We start from the raw sequence: 17689 nt of genomic DNA, 5'->3' as shown, positions 1-17689 counted from the left end.
TTGATGCTGGGTAGTCAACGCATATGTAAACGACAATGTTTTCAAAAAAAAAATTGTATTTTGTAGATAAAGCATAATAAAAGCGCACTTCACTACTATCATGATAAATCAATCAATCCATCAAACTTTATTTATATATCACTTTTCATAAAATTGGATGTTAGATTTTTTGGGGACTCCATAACATGTGTTTTTTTTTTAGCAAAAGTACAATTAGTAATACATTCAAATAGATTCGGGATTCAGTGGTTAAATGGTTAACGAACAGCAATCGCGGACTTGAGGTACGAGTCTATCTCCTAAAGACTATATATCACAATATCTATGACAACAATGATGTGGCATATCATTCAATAGTAACAAGTAGTAAGTGAAGACCCAGTCAACGACGTGTTGTCAAATCCATTCCGAAAATGGTGCCTTGCTTTAAAATTAACCAGGGGGATTGTGGGCGTGCTGTTTTGGCGAATAGACACAAAGATGGGAACACCAGATATTTTTCAATATTGATATGTTTCCCCATCAATACCTAGAAATGGGCCATTGGAGGTACACTTTAAAGTGTATGGGGATCATACTTTGTGGGTTAAAGTATTAATATAGGTCACAGGTGTCAAACTCAAGCCCCGGGGGCCAGATCCAGCCCACCACATCATTTTATGTGGCCCGTCAAAGCAATTTTGTTTCTTGCTAAAATACCAAAATTGCAAATTGTCTTCAATTTTAAAAGCATTTGGATATCACAAGTATTTTTTTTTGTTACCAATCCCTCTTTTAAAATAAATGTAATTACATTTGAACAAAAATGGTCCCTGATTGCAAAAGTATAGTTAGTCATCATCTTCCTGTGTTAATGAAACATGAGGCAATTGGTGTTCACAGTTAAAATGGCCCCCTGAAGGAAACCCTAATGACGAAGTGGCCCATGACAAAAATACATTTGACACTCCTGATCATATCAGTTTTAGGGAACCGACCATTTGCTATTCGCGGTCGGCTCTGTCCCAAATCCCCGGTGAATAGAGGGGGTCCACTATATATGTATTTTACCTGCTTCACTGCAGTTTTCATATTTTTAATGCAGTCTATACTTCTGTATGGCAGTATAAACATCTCTTAACAACCATATACTGTATATCAATAACGGCTGCGAAGACTGATGTCAAGTCACATAAATTCATAATGCAATCTGTCCACCATGGTAAGAGAAGAAATCAATATTGCTGCTGATTATATAAATTTGTTGGAAATTGTAATAGGCATCAGCGAATCAACTGCAGGCACCCATAAAGATTTTCCTTTTTTTTTTTTAACATGTTATTTGACAGTCAGGAAAACACATGGCTGTGTTCACAGTGTTATTATGTTGCCACCCTCTCTCATACTCCGCTGAATGCTGTGACTTGGATGTCCGTTTTGACCAGACCTCAGGTTTGATGCCATGTATTCAGGCATGGAAACACTCTGTGGAAGGGTTCTAACCACAGGGCTGCTGTTCAATCTTTCACTGGTGAGGTTCGTATTGTTATGTGATTGGTAGAATGTCAAACAGTCATTTTCCAGGATGAGGTCACCGTCATCATCTTCTTCTTCATCGCTGTCACCCTCTACGATGCTGTTACTGAAACATATGACATGACAGACACATCATTAACAGAACTATGCGGCATACACAAAATGGAGTTAAAATGAGTAAAAAACACAAAACAAGAATGATAACAGCAGTCACCCACAATACAGGTCCCGACCCTCCTTTCGTCACTGCATACTTGATTGTGTATTATCCCATTGCCCCCCCAGCGGGGGCACATTTCTACAAACCTACTACTGTACCAATGAAGTCGGGGGTCGTTGTGTTAAACATAAATAAAAACAGAATACAATGATTTACAAATCATGTTCAACCAATATTTAATTCAATACACTACAAAGACATGATATTTCATCTTCAAACTGATAAACTTCAATGTTTTAAGCAACTAATCATTAGAATTAGAACATGGGACAAGTGGCAAAAAAAAAAAAGAGAGTGTTAAGGAATGCTCATCAAACACCTGCTTGGCACAGACTAACTGGGAACAGGTGGATGCCATGACTGGGCATAAAAGGACCTTCCATGAATTGTTCAGTCATTCACAAGCAAAGCTGGAGTAAAGTTCACCTGTTAAGAACTGCACGAGAAAATAGTCGGCCAGTATAAGGACAATGTTCCTCAATGTACAGTTGCGGGAAATTAGGGATTTCATCATCTACGGTCCATAATATCATCAAAAGGTTGAAAGAATCTGGAGAAATCACTGCATGTAAGCGGCCAGGCCGAAAACCAACATTGAATGCCTGTTACCTTCAATTCCTTGAGGCGGCGTTGCATCAAAAACCGACATCCATGTGTCAAGGATATCACCACGCGGGCTCAGCAACACTTTCGAAAAACAATGTCAGTAAATACACTGATGCAAAGTGTAAAAGTGGTCCATGGTCTGACAAGTCCACGTTTCAAATTGCATTTAAAATTTATGGACATCATGAAGCCAAGCAACATCTTCTTCATTGACGCCTCTGCGTATTTCAGCAAAAAAATGCCAAACCACATTCTGCACATGTTACAACAGCATGGCTTCGTCAGAAAAGAGTGTGGGTACCAGACTGGCCTGCCTGCAGTCCAAACCTGCCTCCCATTAAAAATGTGTGGCGCATTATGAAGCGTAATGTATGACAATGGCGAACCCAGAATGTTTCACAGGTGAGGCTATATAGCAAGCAAGAATGGGAAACAATTCCACGAACAAACCTTTAACAATCAGTGTCCTCAGTTGTCAAATGTTGATTGAATATTGTTCCAAGAAAAGGTGATGTAACAGAGTGGTAAGCATGAGCCTGTGCCAGCTTTTTTGGAACGTGTTCCAGCCATAAAATTCAAAATTAGTGAGTATTTGCTATAAATGATAGTGTATCAGTTTGAACATTAATTATGCTGTCGTTGTAGTGTATTCAATTAAATGTAGGTTGAAAATGATTTGCAAATCATTGTATTCTGATTTTATTTAGGTTTAACACAACTAGATTGGAATTTAGTTTGTAGTTGTATTCAGAATAATACCAATAGTTAAAAACAGTCAACAAAACTATATTGCAAAATTATACGTATTATATCATACATTTTTAAGAAAATGTTGAATTACTTTGAGATGTTTTGCTGCAACAAAACAGGTGGAAGGGCGAAATTCATTTCACCAATCTACCGACAAGTTTGAACCAGAATGAAAAGTCTGAACAGTTGTCATTGTCAGAGTTGGCAGATTGGTACTGAGCAGCAGCAGTATCACATCCATTTGTCTCCAGGATCAACAAACTGGATAATAGATTGCTGTAGCACACAACTTGCCTCATTTGTCAGCATGGAAAGAGAACAGCTTTTTCCACATTGCAACTAAAATATCACTGTTCATGTGAGGAAGGCGACCTCGAGTGGACAACAACGGTACTTGCGTCCTCACATAACACGGCATTAACATTTCTTGCTTACCATCAAGTTCTGTGTACGCTGATGGAGAAAATCGGTGTGAGACCTATTCACAGACCTCAGCGATGACCATCTGCAGGCCACAGCGGTGAAAGGCAAGAAGCAGCAGTCGACCCAATTAAAATTAATTAATTATAAATTCATATTTTGTGGCAGAAACGATTCAAGCAATTGTTGCAGTCAAACAATTTCTGTAACTTTCAGTGAGATTTCTGTAGCGGTCAACAGATATTTTGCATGATTCATATTATTGACATGAGCGCAAAGAGCAAGTCTCACATTTGGTTCTCCAGTCTGCATGTTTCAGCTCCTTCCACGGATGTTTCGTACGAGTTATGTCAGTGACCACAGAATACCACTTCAGAAGAGTATTTCAGTATGTTTTGTTTTTAGCCTTTCTTGGGTGTTTTCGCGACACTTTTTGAGGTTATATTCTGTTAAAGCAGCCATCACCTGCAGCTGAGACCAAGATTTCCAACACTGGAAATCACGGTTCTCAACACAATATGCTGTGCAACAAAATATTAAGTTGGGTCATTTCTTTCTTGGAAAGTTGTATTTAGTTTATATTCATTTTTTTCCAATAAATCTGTGGGCCACACGCCCAGTGGTCGAGTGGTCAGTGCGTCGACCTCAAAATGCAGAGGTGCAGGGTTAGATTCCGGCTCCCACCTTCCGGTGTGGAGTTTGCATTTTCTCCCCGTGCCTGCGTGGGTTTTCTCTGGGCACTCCGGTTTCCTCCCACTTTCCAAAACCATGCATGGTGATTTATTGCGCACTCCGAATTGCCCCAAGGTGTGAGTTTTTTGTCTATGTGTGCAATTTGAGTGCATATTATGATTTGTTTATTTCTTCAGTTAACCCAATCATATTAAGTGGCTCAATTGGCTTTCCACTTGCTATCTGGGAATCACAGCAGCTTCTAGCAACTGTTTATTGATTTATTTATACTACTGATTGTTTGTTTTTCCATTCTGTGAGTTATGAATGGGGTCTTACTGACACATTGTCATCAACTTTAAAACTTTGACAAGCAAGGATGGGGTCAGGTTCACCCCTTTGTGAACAAATGCATAAGCAAATACTTCAGCACTTTAAGAAAAACGTTTAACGTACAATTCCCGGCAATTTAGGGAGTTCATTATCCTCAGTCCATAATATCATCAAAAGATTCAGAGAATCTGGAGACCTATTTGCATGTAAGCAGCAAGGCTGAATTCCAACATTGAATGCGTGACCTTTGATCCATCAGGCAGCACTGCATGAAAAAGAAAAATGGCATCACTGTGGAAAAGAGAGCGCCATGGGCTCAACAGCACTTCAGAAAACCATTGTCAATTAACAGAATTTATCGCAACACAGACAAGTACAAGCTCAAACTCTCATGCCAAGCGAAGGCCATATCTTCAAAACAACCAAAAGCTATCAAATAATCAAGGTTATCCGTTTGAACTGAATATCGTGTTGGCTGAAAAGGATTTGCAAATCACTGTATTCTGTTTTACCCATCGTCCCAACCTCATTGGAGCTAGAGTTTATAAATGTGGACAAACACCAATTCTGATTCTGTATATTAGCGCATGACATGCCAAACCTTGCTGTGATAGGTGTGCTGTGAGAGGCAGGACTCGTCGAATCATGAGACAGAGCGGAGCCTGTCGATCCATTTGAGCCAAAAGAACCAGAATTTCCTGTTGTTTTACTCCCTCGATGCATGACATTGTTCCTCTGGTTTGCTGGTTTCACTGTCACTATAAGATTGTGGCTGTTGGCCACCATCATGTCTGTCACCTGAAATGATATGGGGGGATGAGGGGGGTTGCAAGGTCTCAAATTAAAGTTACAAAGAAGTATGCTCATATGACTGTTGATGAACAGGTTTGATCGAACAATATAATATGATATGACCGGAATGAAAAGTGTGGTATTTTCGAAACATAATAATAAACACGAATCATGACACGAGGAATGTCCTACCTGGCCACAACATTCTCTGGTTGCTATGGTAATGTTTAAACGTGCCTTAAAAATAATATACACTGCAAATAAAAAGTGCATGAAAAATCCAACTCACCATCGCCGCTTATTATGCAGAGTAGGCTTGGTGCGCGTGAATCTCCCGTTGAGATAAAGCCGTATTTGAAATAGGACTCCTGATACTGTCTATTAAATGTAGCCTTCTCTTTCTTTAAAGTCATAGGCTCCTCTTCTGTCTCCTGGCTGGGCCTTTTCCCCTTCCCAAAAAAACTTTTCAAAGACTGTTTTTTATTCATTTGGTCTCATCTCGTGAGTGAGAAGCTCGCATTCACCTTTGTCAAGAGTGACATACTGTAGACTGATATAACAGAGGATCCAGTAATTTTTCAAAATAAAACATCTTTCAGATTCCGAAATGAATAACATGGAAGGAATGTAAGTTATTTATTCTTTCTGTGCGGCCCAGCACCAATTGACCCACGGACCGGTACCGGTCCGCGGCCCGGCGGTTGGGGGCCCCGTCCTAGATCACACATTACTTATCAGAAAGGCCAGAGCTAGTGCGCTTGAGGTGCACCCCATTGCATAATGACGTCAGTGATGTTGGAGTAGCACAAGGGCATCTCCCTTTCTGTTTGCCTAACACCTAGGATTTCTAAGAAAACTGTATCATGTCACCTGATGACTCTGTGGTGATGTCATGGATTAAGGATAGACAGGAGCAGGGATCATCTGTGTCAACATTAGCAAACTCAGGAGCCAGTTGTGGACAGAGACCGAGGACCACCACTTGGGCCTTCACTATAATGGGAAGGTTACTGACATGGTGCAGTGTTCCAAATGTACAGTCAGTCTTTAATTCTGTCTGTCAAGTCAATATTTATGCAGCCCTTAATTACAAAAGAGTCCGGGTTGGTCAATCCCAAAATCTCCAAAGCAGTACCTACAAGGAGGTGGTCCACCTCAGATCTTGTCCCAGTCAGTCAGTGCAAAATTCATGTAACGATGTCTGTCTCTCTGTCCCATCCATCTATCTGGCAATCTATCCATCTGTTTAACGATCACTGCTTGAATGATATGGTGGCTTAGAAAAAGGGTTGAGTAAGGCTATTTTCTCACTGCAGCTGAATTCCGATTTTTATTTTATTTGTTTATTCCCATATCGATCTGATTTCTTTCATGCAGCGTGAACAGTTTAATTCCGATTTTTTTTTCTTTTTTCAAATCAGACCCTGCCCTCTTTCATATGCGAATATCAATCAAATATGCATGTGATGTGTCTGCAATATGAACATTTGTACACATCCGATCAAAGTTTCTTTGAGGAGCTGGGCAATATTTTATGAGGCAAAGATGAATCTGGATAAAATCTCTATGGCAGTGGGGATTCTTGAATGTTGGTTTGAGGAGCCACAATAGATGTTAAAATTATTGGTTTGTTCCTAGGTCACGACCATTAGAAAAGCAAATCGTTCTCGAAAGAAAGAGTGTGTAGTTGGCCAATTGCTACATTAGGATTCACAACTACTATCTAACACCAATTGATGTTAGTTTGCTTGCAATTTTTGTTGTTGTTGTGCAAAACTATTGATAGTATTGACGAGGTATGTTAATGGCTCGATACATGCCAGGTACTTCTGGGACTGATTGATGTTGGCTAGTCTCTTGTTGGCCAGGACATCTACTTCCAGGTTGGCCATCATATCAGACTTAGCAGTCAGCATTAAAGCTGATAACATTAAACTGTGGCATTTTGGGATTTGGGTGATCTTAAGAGAGTTTTTTTGTGATGAATCTTTCAAACTGTCGCAGAGACGAAAATGAATCAATTTACTAGTGCATTGCTTGGACTGATTGTGAAGACCAGTAATTCTCAAAGTGTGGTACAGGGCTCCTCTCAGGTGGTACACAAAATTATCATTGAATATCATCACACTCGCAACGTTTATTCATCAATTCTGTTATTGTCTGTGAGACCCTAAAGACAACCAACCAAGTGTGATTTGTGACTGGCTGGGCAATCGAATAGGTGGAGAGAGAATGTGTGTTCATGAAATCACGTTTGCGGGAAATAAATTACAATTCTTGTTTAATCTTGTTTTAACATGGGTACGCTTGACAATAATCATTAGTTTTGTTGATATCTTAGCACTTGTCCTGGTTCCTTCCTTCTTTTCTGAGGAAACTATATTAACAGCTGTGGTTACTGTGGGAGCTCCAAAAACCGCGATGAAGTGAAGCCGCGATAAATGAAGGGCGATATAGCGAGGGATCACTGAACCGCTCAGCAACACATGTGGCCAAAGCATGAGTACAAGAGACAAAATAAAAAAATTTAAAAAAAAAGGCTGGATGGTATCTGAATAATTTTGTGTTATGAAACGTAATTACCTGGTCTAATGATTTTCCTGTAACATCAATCCCATTGACTTCTAGAATTTCATCATTAACGCCCAAGAGCCCGGTACTCTCTGCAAGACCACCACGCACAAGGCGGGATATGAACACTCCTGGAACCTGTGGTAGGGAAATGCATAAAGTAAACAAAACAGTAAGAAGACGAATGTGTACATCAATCTCCATTTGTGAATAACATCCAAAGTGCATGTCCACGGCTCAAGACCGAATCCCGCTGAGAGGCGAAAGTTTGTGAGTGCTGGCAAAGACAGCAAATGCGTGTTCACGTCGGGGTTTGTTCAAGCTCACAAACGTTCGCCAAACAATCTCCAGATGTCCGCCAACCGTTTGAATTGATTTTCTCGATCGCAATGAAATCTTTTCAAAACGTCATTTTGTGAATATTTCCAACCTTCAACGAACCCTAATGAGAACACATTTGCTACCTTGGCAAACACTAGCAAACGTTCGCCCCTCGGGGGATACAGTCTTAAGCCATTGGAGGGTTAAGTTTAGAAGCACCCAACAATGTCTTCAAATGTTGGCCATATTGGAATATGTTATAAATATGTTCGTATAAAATGATGAGTCCTACCTTTTCAACACCGTAAGGTGTCACTCGCATACTGGCGCCATCTCGGATGTAGAAGCCCAGGGGTTTATGGGTACCGTGCTTGTGGAGCCGTACACGGCGATGTGTCTCAGGTAGGATATCCACGTCAATAATTGATGAAATTTGACGGAAGTTCTGTGGTCGGCCGATGAGGAGACCAATTTTGCTCTTTGAGTTGGTAGACAATGAAGCAGGGGTACGGAGTCCTGTCAAACCCAGTCCTTTTTTCCGCCTCTGGAGGGAGTTGGTTGCAAAAACTACAGGTTCATCCTCTTTATTAAGACAGAACAAGATGAGGGGGAGGGGGGGGGAGAAAAGTTATTCGCATTTAAAATTATGTTCATGGTGACAATTGACTAATGGTTAAAAATAAAAGACAAACCTGCTGTTCCTAATATTTTAGAACAAGGGTGTCAAACTGATGGGGAATTGACAAACACAATGTTATCATGTTTAAAATTTTCATTTTGTTACATGCTTGATTGACCTCGAACGCATGTGTTCATACAGCTTGTACACAATGGAGCACAGAGAATCAGGGGTCAATTTGAAGCCTGTTAACTGACAACTTGGAAAGGAAGATTTAACTTCGGGGTGAAAGGGAGTACTCGGTACGCTCCATCATGAGAAAAGGTCACCACGCCAGGTTACAGATGTATCAGTTCGTGGAAAGGCGACTCATTAAAATCTCTGTAACTGTTGATCTATGGATGTGTACCCGGGGAATGCCTTGGCCTTCAGGGGTCCACTGAGGGGCGACCCATTGGGGCTGTCCAGGGGCGTGGTATGTAAATGAAGAAGGGAGTGTTTTTCTGACATATCACTTGTAATTTGCATACACGATCAATAAAAAGCCGGCAAAGGCTGCAGAGGTTGGGTGTCAGTTGAGAAGCGCACACAGAGCGGCTTCATAGAAAACTGCGCCTCCTGCCGGCAGTGAAAGTCGATCTGTTCCTGCGTCGAGCTTCTGTTCAACTGTCCGAGCGAACATCTCTGACACAAACTCATTTTTGTCACGGGACAGCTTTTAGTTGCAGTTTCCCCTGGAGGGCCGTTATGACTGAAACCAGATAAAGAAGTCAAGAATAACGGTTTATTCATCTATTGTAAGTTATTGTAATGAGGGGTTTGGTAAAATGCTTACAGTATCACTCTTATTTATTACAAATGAGAATTTGAAATTTTGGTTGAGATTTTTGCAAGCATCATGAAAGTCATCATCTTTGATTTGCTTTCGCGGGCCACATAAAATGATGTGGCGGTCCAGATCTGGACCCCGGGCCTTGAGTTTGACACAAAGTTTTAGAATGACATATAATAATTGAGGTAATGTAAATATTAGATACAGCTCATTATAATGCATTAGACTGTAGTTTCACACCACAGAAAAATTATACCCACAACAATGACCATATTGTTAAATGAATACTTCTCTGCCAAAACTACTTTTATGTCTCATTGCACTGTTTTCTGCCTTAATATTTAGTTTTTGAAAATCTCTTCTCATTTGGACAAGATATACACTTGTCAGATACAATGTTATTTAAAAACAATTTGTGTGTGCCGTACTGCACTGCAAACTTTTGGTAAATTGTCAAATGATTTTTTTTTCCTTTAATCCCTGCAGTTACATTACTAAGATGTACTTAAATGTTCTCAATCACATATTTTTTAATGGTCCCAAACTAAGGTTTGTATTGCTAGCTAAACTGTGATGTTAGCTTACCTGTAAAGACGAATCAAGTTAGACTTTGTCGTTATTGTGTATTCATTCAGTGAGATGCAAACCATGCATTTTGGCATCCTATCTTAAACAACGTCATTGACAAAATAATCCATAAATTCAGATAAATGATCCTTGGAGTTAATTTTATGCTGGTGTTGAGGTCATCACTTCACACCGACAAGTGACACTGACTGGGTTGCCAGGTTGGCGTGAATGAAAGAAAATCCCTCTTTTTTTTTTTTTGCTCATGCTTTTCTTCCCAAAAAGACAAACTGTCTTAAGATGCAGATTTCATACTATAAATTTGATGCAGTTCAACTCTAAGTCAATTCGGGTCACTTAGATACCAAGTCCCAAGTCAAGCCATTCCAAATTTTTGCTAAGCAAGTCACAAGTCGTAAAAATAGCAACTCGAGTCAACTCATATGCCTTAAGTAGACCATCTCTGGATCTCATTCTATTGTACGAGTGGTCAGACTGTTATTGATTGTATTGGCAGTGTTTTCAAACTGACTGAGCGAACAAGCCAGCCAGGAACATGCTAGGAGCTTTGAAAACAGAAGGCAGGTTGGTTTGGTTCGGCTAAGCTTGTATGATTTTTAGCGCCACGTCAGAAGGGGCTGCCGTCTTTATTGGAATTTGAAGAAAAAAAAAACATGAAATTAATTCAGTGGAAAAAAAGGATCAAATGATGACTCAAGTAAATCACCTATTTTACTGCCTACGCTGCTCTTCTCAGGAATAATGTGACATCTTCGCTATTTTCAGATGTAATTTTTAGGGCAAGTAAAAAACTTGTCAGCCAATCAGAGAAGAGTCAGAGAAACCAAAGGGTCATGTTGAATAAAAAAAAAAAAAACATTTAATTCACACTTAATTTGACAATATTTTTGATGTATTTTCACAATCATAAGGCATACTTAAAAGTCTTACTTTTTTTTCAAAAAAGGACGGGGCGCCCTATAATGCTGGGCGCCTAACATTTTTTCCAAAATGGATGGGGCGGCTTACATTGCCGGTCCTTTTAATGCCGGGCGCCTCAAGTGTGCACCGAGGTCCAAAATCTGAAAATGTTGTGTGACATTGATGAGCGCGCTGCTTGACTGGTTGGGAGCATTTCCTACCGACACGCTGCTTATATCAAGGAAAGGCAGACGTGACTGAGGACAGGATGCGGACGTTAAAGGGGGAAAGATGCGTGTGAAAGAGGATGCTGAAGGCACACCCCGAGTAAGTGTGTACGTTATTGCATTGTGCAAAACAACACTGGTTTGGCGAAGGACCCCTGAAAAAGGAACCGATGAAGAGACACGCTTATGAAGCACAGTTTAAACTGCTAGCTATCAGTTACCTCGAGGAACGTGGGAATCAAGCAAGTGCCAGAAAATTTGAGATCAACGAATGCATAGTTCGCAAGTGGATTGACGAGAGAGAACCTGGCATGTTTGATGGAGAACTTGCCCAGCGTACATTTGGGAGAGAGGAGATGAGGACTTGTGGATTTGTGGATGAGGATTGATCCAAAAAATAGTAACGTGAGTACATTGTTAAATACTTAAATCAAGTACAAGCGAACTTATTTTTGCTCCCGCTGCATGCTAGCGTATGTTTTAGCATTCATGCATGCTACCGGGGCAGCGAGAGAGACCGAGACAGCAGTATTGGTACTCGCTAATGGCAGAGAATGAATAAAATATAAAGTAGTCATACTCAGTCTGAAAAAAGTGGTATCGCTTCATCTCTTCAAAAGAGTATTCCTTTTACAATAGTTGATTTCACTCCATGGTTTATTAAGGTTTTTTTTTCCATATATACATCCCTCATTGAGAGCCTCCATGAAATTTCAACTGTCATTTAAAAAAAGTCCCAATCTACAGAATATGATAACTACCCCATCCTTACCTTTCTTGGTGATGATAATGCGGAGCAAGGGATTTGCTGATGAAACAGCTTTGTGGAAGTTATCATCATTGTTGATTGGAAGAAGGTCTCCATGGTCATCTGCGTATCCCAGTAACATGTCTACTTCTGGGATGTGATGGATTGTCTGGAGGAGGCTATAGAACTCTTGGAAGCCACCCGGGCAGTTCCTCTTAAAAGCAAAGCGACGGTATTCTGCGTCAAACTGCAAACAAGACATTGAACAGTAAGAAATGCTATTTTAAACAATTGAAAGGCATGCATGGCAGATTGAACCCATGTATTATTAAGATTGTGAATTATAATGGAATATTTACTTTTCCATCCATTTTCTAATCCTGATCACATTTGTGGCCATCACCTGAGGACAATTTAGAGCAGTGGTTCTTAACCTTATCGGAGGTACCGAACCCAACCATTTCATGTGCACGTTCACCAAACCCTTCAGTCGTGAAAAATAAAATGTGATTTTTTACAAATTCAAGACATTAAAAAACACATTTATTTAAAACAGAAAAAAGTAAATGACATGTATTATATATTTTTTTTAATTGTATGACGTACTAACACGACAGTCACAAGGTGACCACTGAGCGAACTAAATTTACCGCAGCACTGATTGGACAAGCAACATAATGTGATCATCTGCAGCCAGCGATGGCCAAGCAGGCGTGTCATAACTGTTATGTTGAGTCGGTTGTGTCTTAACCTCCATGGCAGAGGCTCCATCGAACCCCTGAGACCTGATTCACCAAAACCCTGGTGTTACTGGCGCTACTGAGCTATCCAGCTGCAACACAACCTGCGAAGGTGTACGCTCAGTGACAGGGTTCGGACAGCAGAGCAGACCCACCAAGACTTGAAACTGAAAGGCACTGGAAGGCATAGGAGGTCGCACATAACAGCAATGCACAATGGCTGGTGACACTGAGAGAGGAGCACAGCAACCTCCCTGAACAGAACCCAGTTACCATATCAGTGGCAGACATACAGGAAAGAGTCTCAGATATGAAAAACTGGACAGCACATGGTTCACACCTACTGGCTGAAGAAACTCACTGCACTCCACAAGCGCTGAGCAGCACAAATCAACCAGTTGCTGAGGGATGGGACTCACCCAGGATGGCTAACCAAAGGGTGAACGATCCTGATCATGAAGGATCCCTCAAAGGGTGCAGTCCCATCCAACTATCGGCCAATAACCTGTCTCAGGCATCATTGCGGCTAAGATAAGTGGACACATGGATCAATACATGATCGAAACACAGAAGGGCATTGGTAGAGATACCAGAGGAGCCGAACATCAGATGGTGACTAAGAGAGGCAAGGCAGTCCACACCGAAGGGGTCTCACTCCCTGAAGGAACAAAAGAAGACATTGAGGACAGCTACAAGTACCTCGGTATACCACAAGCCAATGGCAACCTCCAACTGGCAACAAGAAAAGCGGCGACGGCCAAATACCTCCAGTGGGTGAGGAAAGTCCTAAGAAGCCAGCTCAATGGCAAGAACAAGACCCGGGCAAAAAACAGCTATGCCCTGCCAGTGATCAGATACCCTGCAGGAATAATAAGGTGGCCAAAGGAAGAGATTCAGACCACGGATGTTAAGACCTGAACGTTCCTAACCATGCATGGAGGGTTCCATCCCAAATCCAGCACCCTGGGACTGTACACAAGCCAGAAAGAAGGAGGCCGGGGACGAGTGAGTGTGAGAGCCGCTGTCCAGGATGAAACATCCAAGCTCCACAAACACATCAAAGAGAAGGCTCCAATGGATGACGTACTCAGAGAATGTCTCAGACAATGGGGAACAGAGGATGAGGTGCTGGTAGAGCGACCATCATGGGAGGACAAGCCCCAACACGGTATGTACCAATGGACCATAACTGGAGTGGCTGATCTCAGAAAGTCCTATCAGTGGCTAGAGAGGGCTGGCCTGAAGGACAGCACAGAGGCACTCATCCTGGCTGCTCAGGAGCAGGCCCTGAGCACCAGAGCCATTGAGGCCCAGATATACCACACCAGACAAGACCCAAGGTGTAGGTTGTGGAAAGAGGCACCTGAGTCTATCCAACACATAACTGCAGGGTGTAAGATGCTGGCAGGGAAAGCCTAAATGGAACGCCATAACCAGGTGGCTGGCATAGTCTACCGAAACATCTGTGCGGAGTATGGACTGGAAACCCCAATGTGAAAATGAGAAAAACCTCCAAAGGTGGTGGAGAATGACCGAGCAAAGATTCTGTGGGACTTCCAGATCCAGACTGACAAGATGGTAATGGCGAACCAACCAGATATCGTGATCATAGATAAAGGGCAGAGGAAAGCCATTGTAGTGGATGTAGCAATCACAAGTGATGGAAACATCAGAAAGAAGGAACAGGAAAAAGTGGAGAAATACCAAGGGCTCATAGAGTAGCTGGAGAGAGTCTGGAAGGTAAAGGTGACAGTAGTGCCTGTGGTGGTCAGAGCACTCAGGGCAGTGACCCCCACACTGGATGAGTGGTTGCAACAGATCCCAGCAACAACATCGGACATCTCAGCCCAGAAAAGCACAGTGCTAGGAACAGCAAGGATACTGCGCAGATCCCTCAAGCTTCCTGGCCTGTGGTAGAGGACCCGAGCTGAATGTGGGACAGACACCACTCGAGGGGTGAGACGAGGAAATTATATATTCACCCATTTGTAATATGCTTGTATTTCTATTTTCTATTTATATTGATTTATATACTTTTTGTCTTATACTTCCTCCCTTTCATAATTTTGCTGCTGTAAATTGGGAATTTTTCCATTGTGAGATAAATAAAGTTTTCTTATCGTATCTGAATATATATGTGTGTGAAGTGCATGAACAAACTGTCCATTTACATGAAGAAACTGAAAAACTGTCATTAAATGTCGATGTGCACCCTTTCATCAAGTAATAAAGTGATTATGCCAAATAAATACAATGTACCGCTACCACTGCACTGCTTTAATATGATTAAAAACTGTCCACCCCCCCACCCCTCCAAAAAAAAGTTTTCCGAGCACGCTCAATAGAAAAATTCAAATTGGAAAAAAAACTAATCAAGGAATAACTGTTGTAAACATTCACTTCAAAGTATTACATGTGTACATGGATGTAATCTTGTACGAAAACATTCAAACTAGTGCACAGAATCCTCTGTCATGGTTGCAACTAACAATGCTGCCAATAACATGTGCGGTGTGGTCTACAACGCAACAGAACTACCTTAGCAGTGACAATGTAAGACACCATCCACTGTGACGTGTGCTCTCATAGCTAGCGGGAATACATGGACCAAGTCGGTAAACCCATCATGCACAACTTATAGCATGGCACAGCATCGATTTGCAAACAATAATGCTCGGCTAATAACTGCAGCCTATATAGTTTACCGTTCTTCCAATCCCGATGGGTCTCGCCTCCACTCCCTGTCCAGCGATTCGGGGACATTTTCCGCATTCTGAGCATCCGCCTCGTACATGTATGGTCCTCTTCCTCCAACTCCTCAAACACCTGGATCCCCTCAGATATGTTTGAAACGATGCTTTCCGAATCAGTTTATGACTGACTTTGTGCACTTTCCATAATGATCCCCGCTAATGTTGTCTTCAAGTGACGTCACACTTTCGGGTTTGATGCTCATCAGGATCTCATTTTGGGTAAGCGATTACTTCGTCAAATTTACGAAATAGAAATAGTTTTTTCATGCTTTATTTTGTGTATTTTGTTGAATTAATTTATTTGTGACATAAAAATATTTAAATTGGGATTTTCTAAAAGTACGTAACAGTTGATCTTTAAAAACCATTACTAAATCTGCCTATTACCACCTGAAAAACATAGCTTGAATTCAGGACTTTCTGTCTCAACCAGACACATAAAAACGTGTTCATGCTTTTATTTTCAGAAGGCTACATTACATAATGGTGTCTTGATTAAAAAAAAAAAAAAAAAATTAATCAGGTAGCTGCAGCTAATCCAACATTCTGCTGCCAGAGTCCTTACAACCCCCTGGATATTGAACCACATCACACCTGTCCTCAAATCACTACACTGGCTTCCTGTAAGTCAAATAATAGATTTTTAACATCTTGCTGTTGGTCTATGAATCTCTCAATGGTCTTGGACCAAAATACAAAGCATCCAAACCCCTCAGGTCATCTGGGACAGGTCTATTGTGTGGTCCCAGAACCAGACCTAAACAAAGTGAAGCAGCATTTAGTTACTATGTTCCTCCCCTGTGGAACAAGCTCCCCAAATACCTGAGGTCTGCTCAAGCTGTCAGTTCACTTAAATCTGGGTTGAAAACATTGTTTGCTGCCTGCAGCATTCTCATGAATCTATCTTTATTATCGTTTCAATTCCCATTTGTATGCTGTCTTTTAATTTATCTAGACTTATGCATTTTTTAATGATTTTAAACTAATGAGATTTTTTAAATTATGATTTCTTTGCAGTGTTTCAATAATTGTGTTTATCTTTCTGAAATGCTTTAAATATTTTACGTAAAGTACTTTGATTTGTCTTGTACATGAAATGTGCCATACAAATAAACTTGCCTTGCCTTGTCCTGATTTGTTGAGTTTGAAGGCTCTATTTTCATATATAGGCGCATGTGCAGTCGGCCGGGTCAAGTCAAGTTTTGGGAAGTTTGGCAGACCGTGCAATGCCTCGCTGGGCATTCCTGTAGACCAGGGGTCGGGAACCTATGGCTCGCGAGCCATATATGGCTCTTTTGATGATTGCATCTGGCTCACAGATAAAAAAAAAAAAAATTCTCGCTTGTTTATTAATGCATCCATCGATCGAATTTTCACTGCTCATTTCCTGTTCGAGCTGCAGTTGGCTCCAGGAGCCATTTTGATTGGATGATACTGGCCAACGTTGCTGTTGGTGTGGAAACAGGTCTACGCCCCCTTTTGAATCAACCCGCTCGGCCATTAGCGCAAAGATAATCCTAAGCGAATAAGATGGCGGAAAAAAAAAAAGATGACGTGTTTGGTAGACTTCAGGACAAATGGACCGAAGGATTCGCCTTTGTGGAGAGAACAGGTTCTGCGGTGTGTCTGATTTGCAATGACAAATTGCGAGAGATAGCAGAAAGGAAGAGTGCAAGCTACTGAGCAGTGTGCAAGCTAGCCAGCAGTAACTTTGCGTATGGACCCGGCAAGATTACTTTCATTCCGATAGTTTTGCTGGATTTTTAGCAATCGTGAGGAACGGAAAACCATTCACATTAATAGTGAGTATAATCACAAATTATTTTAAAAAATACATTCATAGGCTTATTATACTGACATTTTGTTGAAATCACTTTGAAAATACAGTTTTATATATATATATTAGAGCTGTCATACGATTAAAATATTTAATCTAATTAAAAATGCAACTGTCATAATTAACTCAAATGAACTAAAAATTAATCATGATTACTCACACATTTTTTTATCGTTTCTGAATTTCCGTTTATTTTTTTGTCCTATTTTTCCCCATTTGAATGCTCTCATCAACATGGAATCATG

General features: G+C 40.9%; 1 protein-coding gene and 1 long non-coding RNA gene across 2 annotated transcripts in view; one reads left to right on the top strand and one right to left on the bottom strand.

Annotated features, from left to right (window-relative positions):
* Window positions 1-747: 747 nt before the first annotated feature.
* pard6a (par-6 family cell polarity regulator alpha) overlaps window positions 748-17689 on the bottom strand; it is a 20711-nt gene continuing 3769 nt past the window's right edge. The window contains exons 2-6 of the mRNA XM_019878253.1: window positions 12139-12361; window positions 8493-8782; window positions 7892-8017; window positions 5118-5314; window positions 748-1621 (exon numbers count right to left, since the gene is read on the bottom strand). Of these exons, the coding sequence (XP_019733812.1) occupies window positions 1351-1621; window positions 5118-5314; window positions 7892-8017; window positions 8493-8782; window positions 12139-12361 (1107 nt within the window). The 3' untranslated portion in view covers window positions 748-1350. The remainder of the gene's footprint in view (window positions 1622-5117; window positions 5315-7891; window positions 8018-8492; window positions 8783-12138; window positions 12362-17689) is intronic.
* Window positions 15489-17689, top strand: part of LOC109520776 (uncharacterized) — a 12353-nt gene continuing 10152 nt past the window's right edge. Inside the window, exon 1 of the long non-coding RNA XR_002169233.1 lies at window positions 15489-15893. This is a non-coding gene — a long non-coding RNA (uncharacterized LOC109520776). The remainder of the gene's footprint in view (window positions 15894-17689) is intronic.

The sequence above is a fragment of the Hippocampus comes genome, unplaced genomic scaffold (assembly GCF_001891065.2).
Source record: "Hippocampus comes isolate QL1 unplaced genomic scaffold, H_comes_QL1_v1.1 scaffold37, whole genome shotgun sequence".
Classification (NCBI taxonomy): Eukaryota; Metazoa; Chordata; class Actinopteri; order Syngnathiformes; family Syngnathidae; genus Hippocampus; species Hippocampus comes.
The sequence above is the reverse complement of the archived record's forward strand: the minus strand, read 5'-3'. Positions and strand labels throughout refer to the sequence as shown.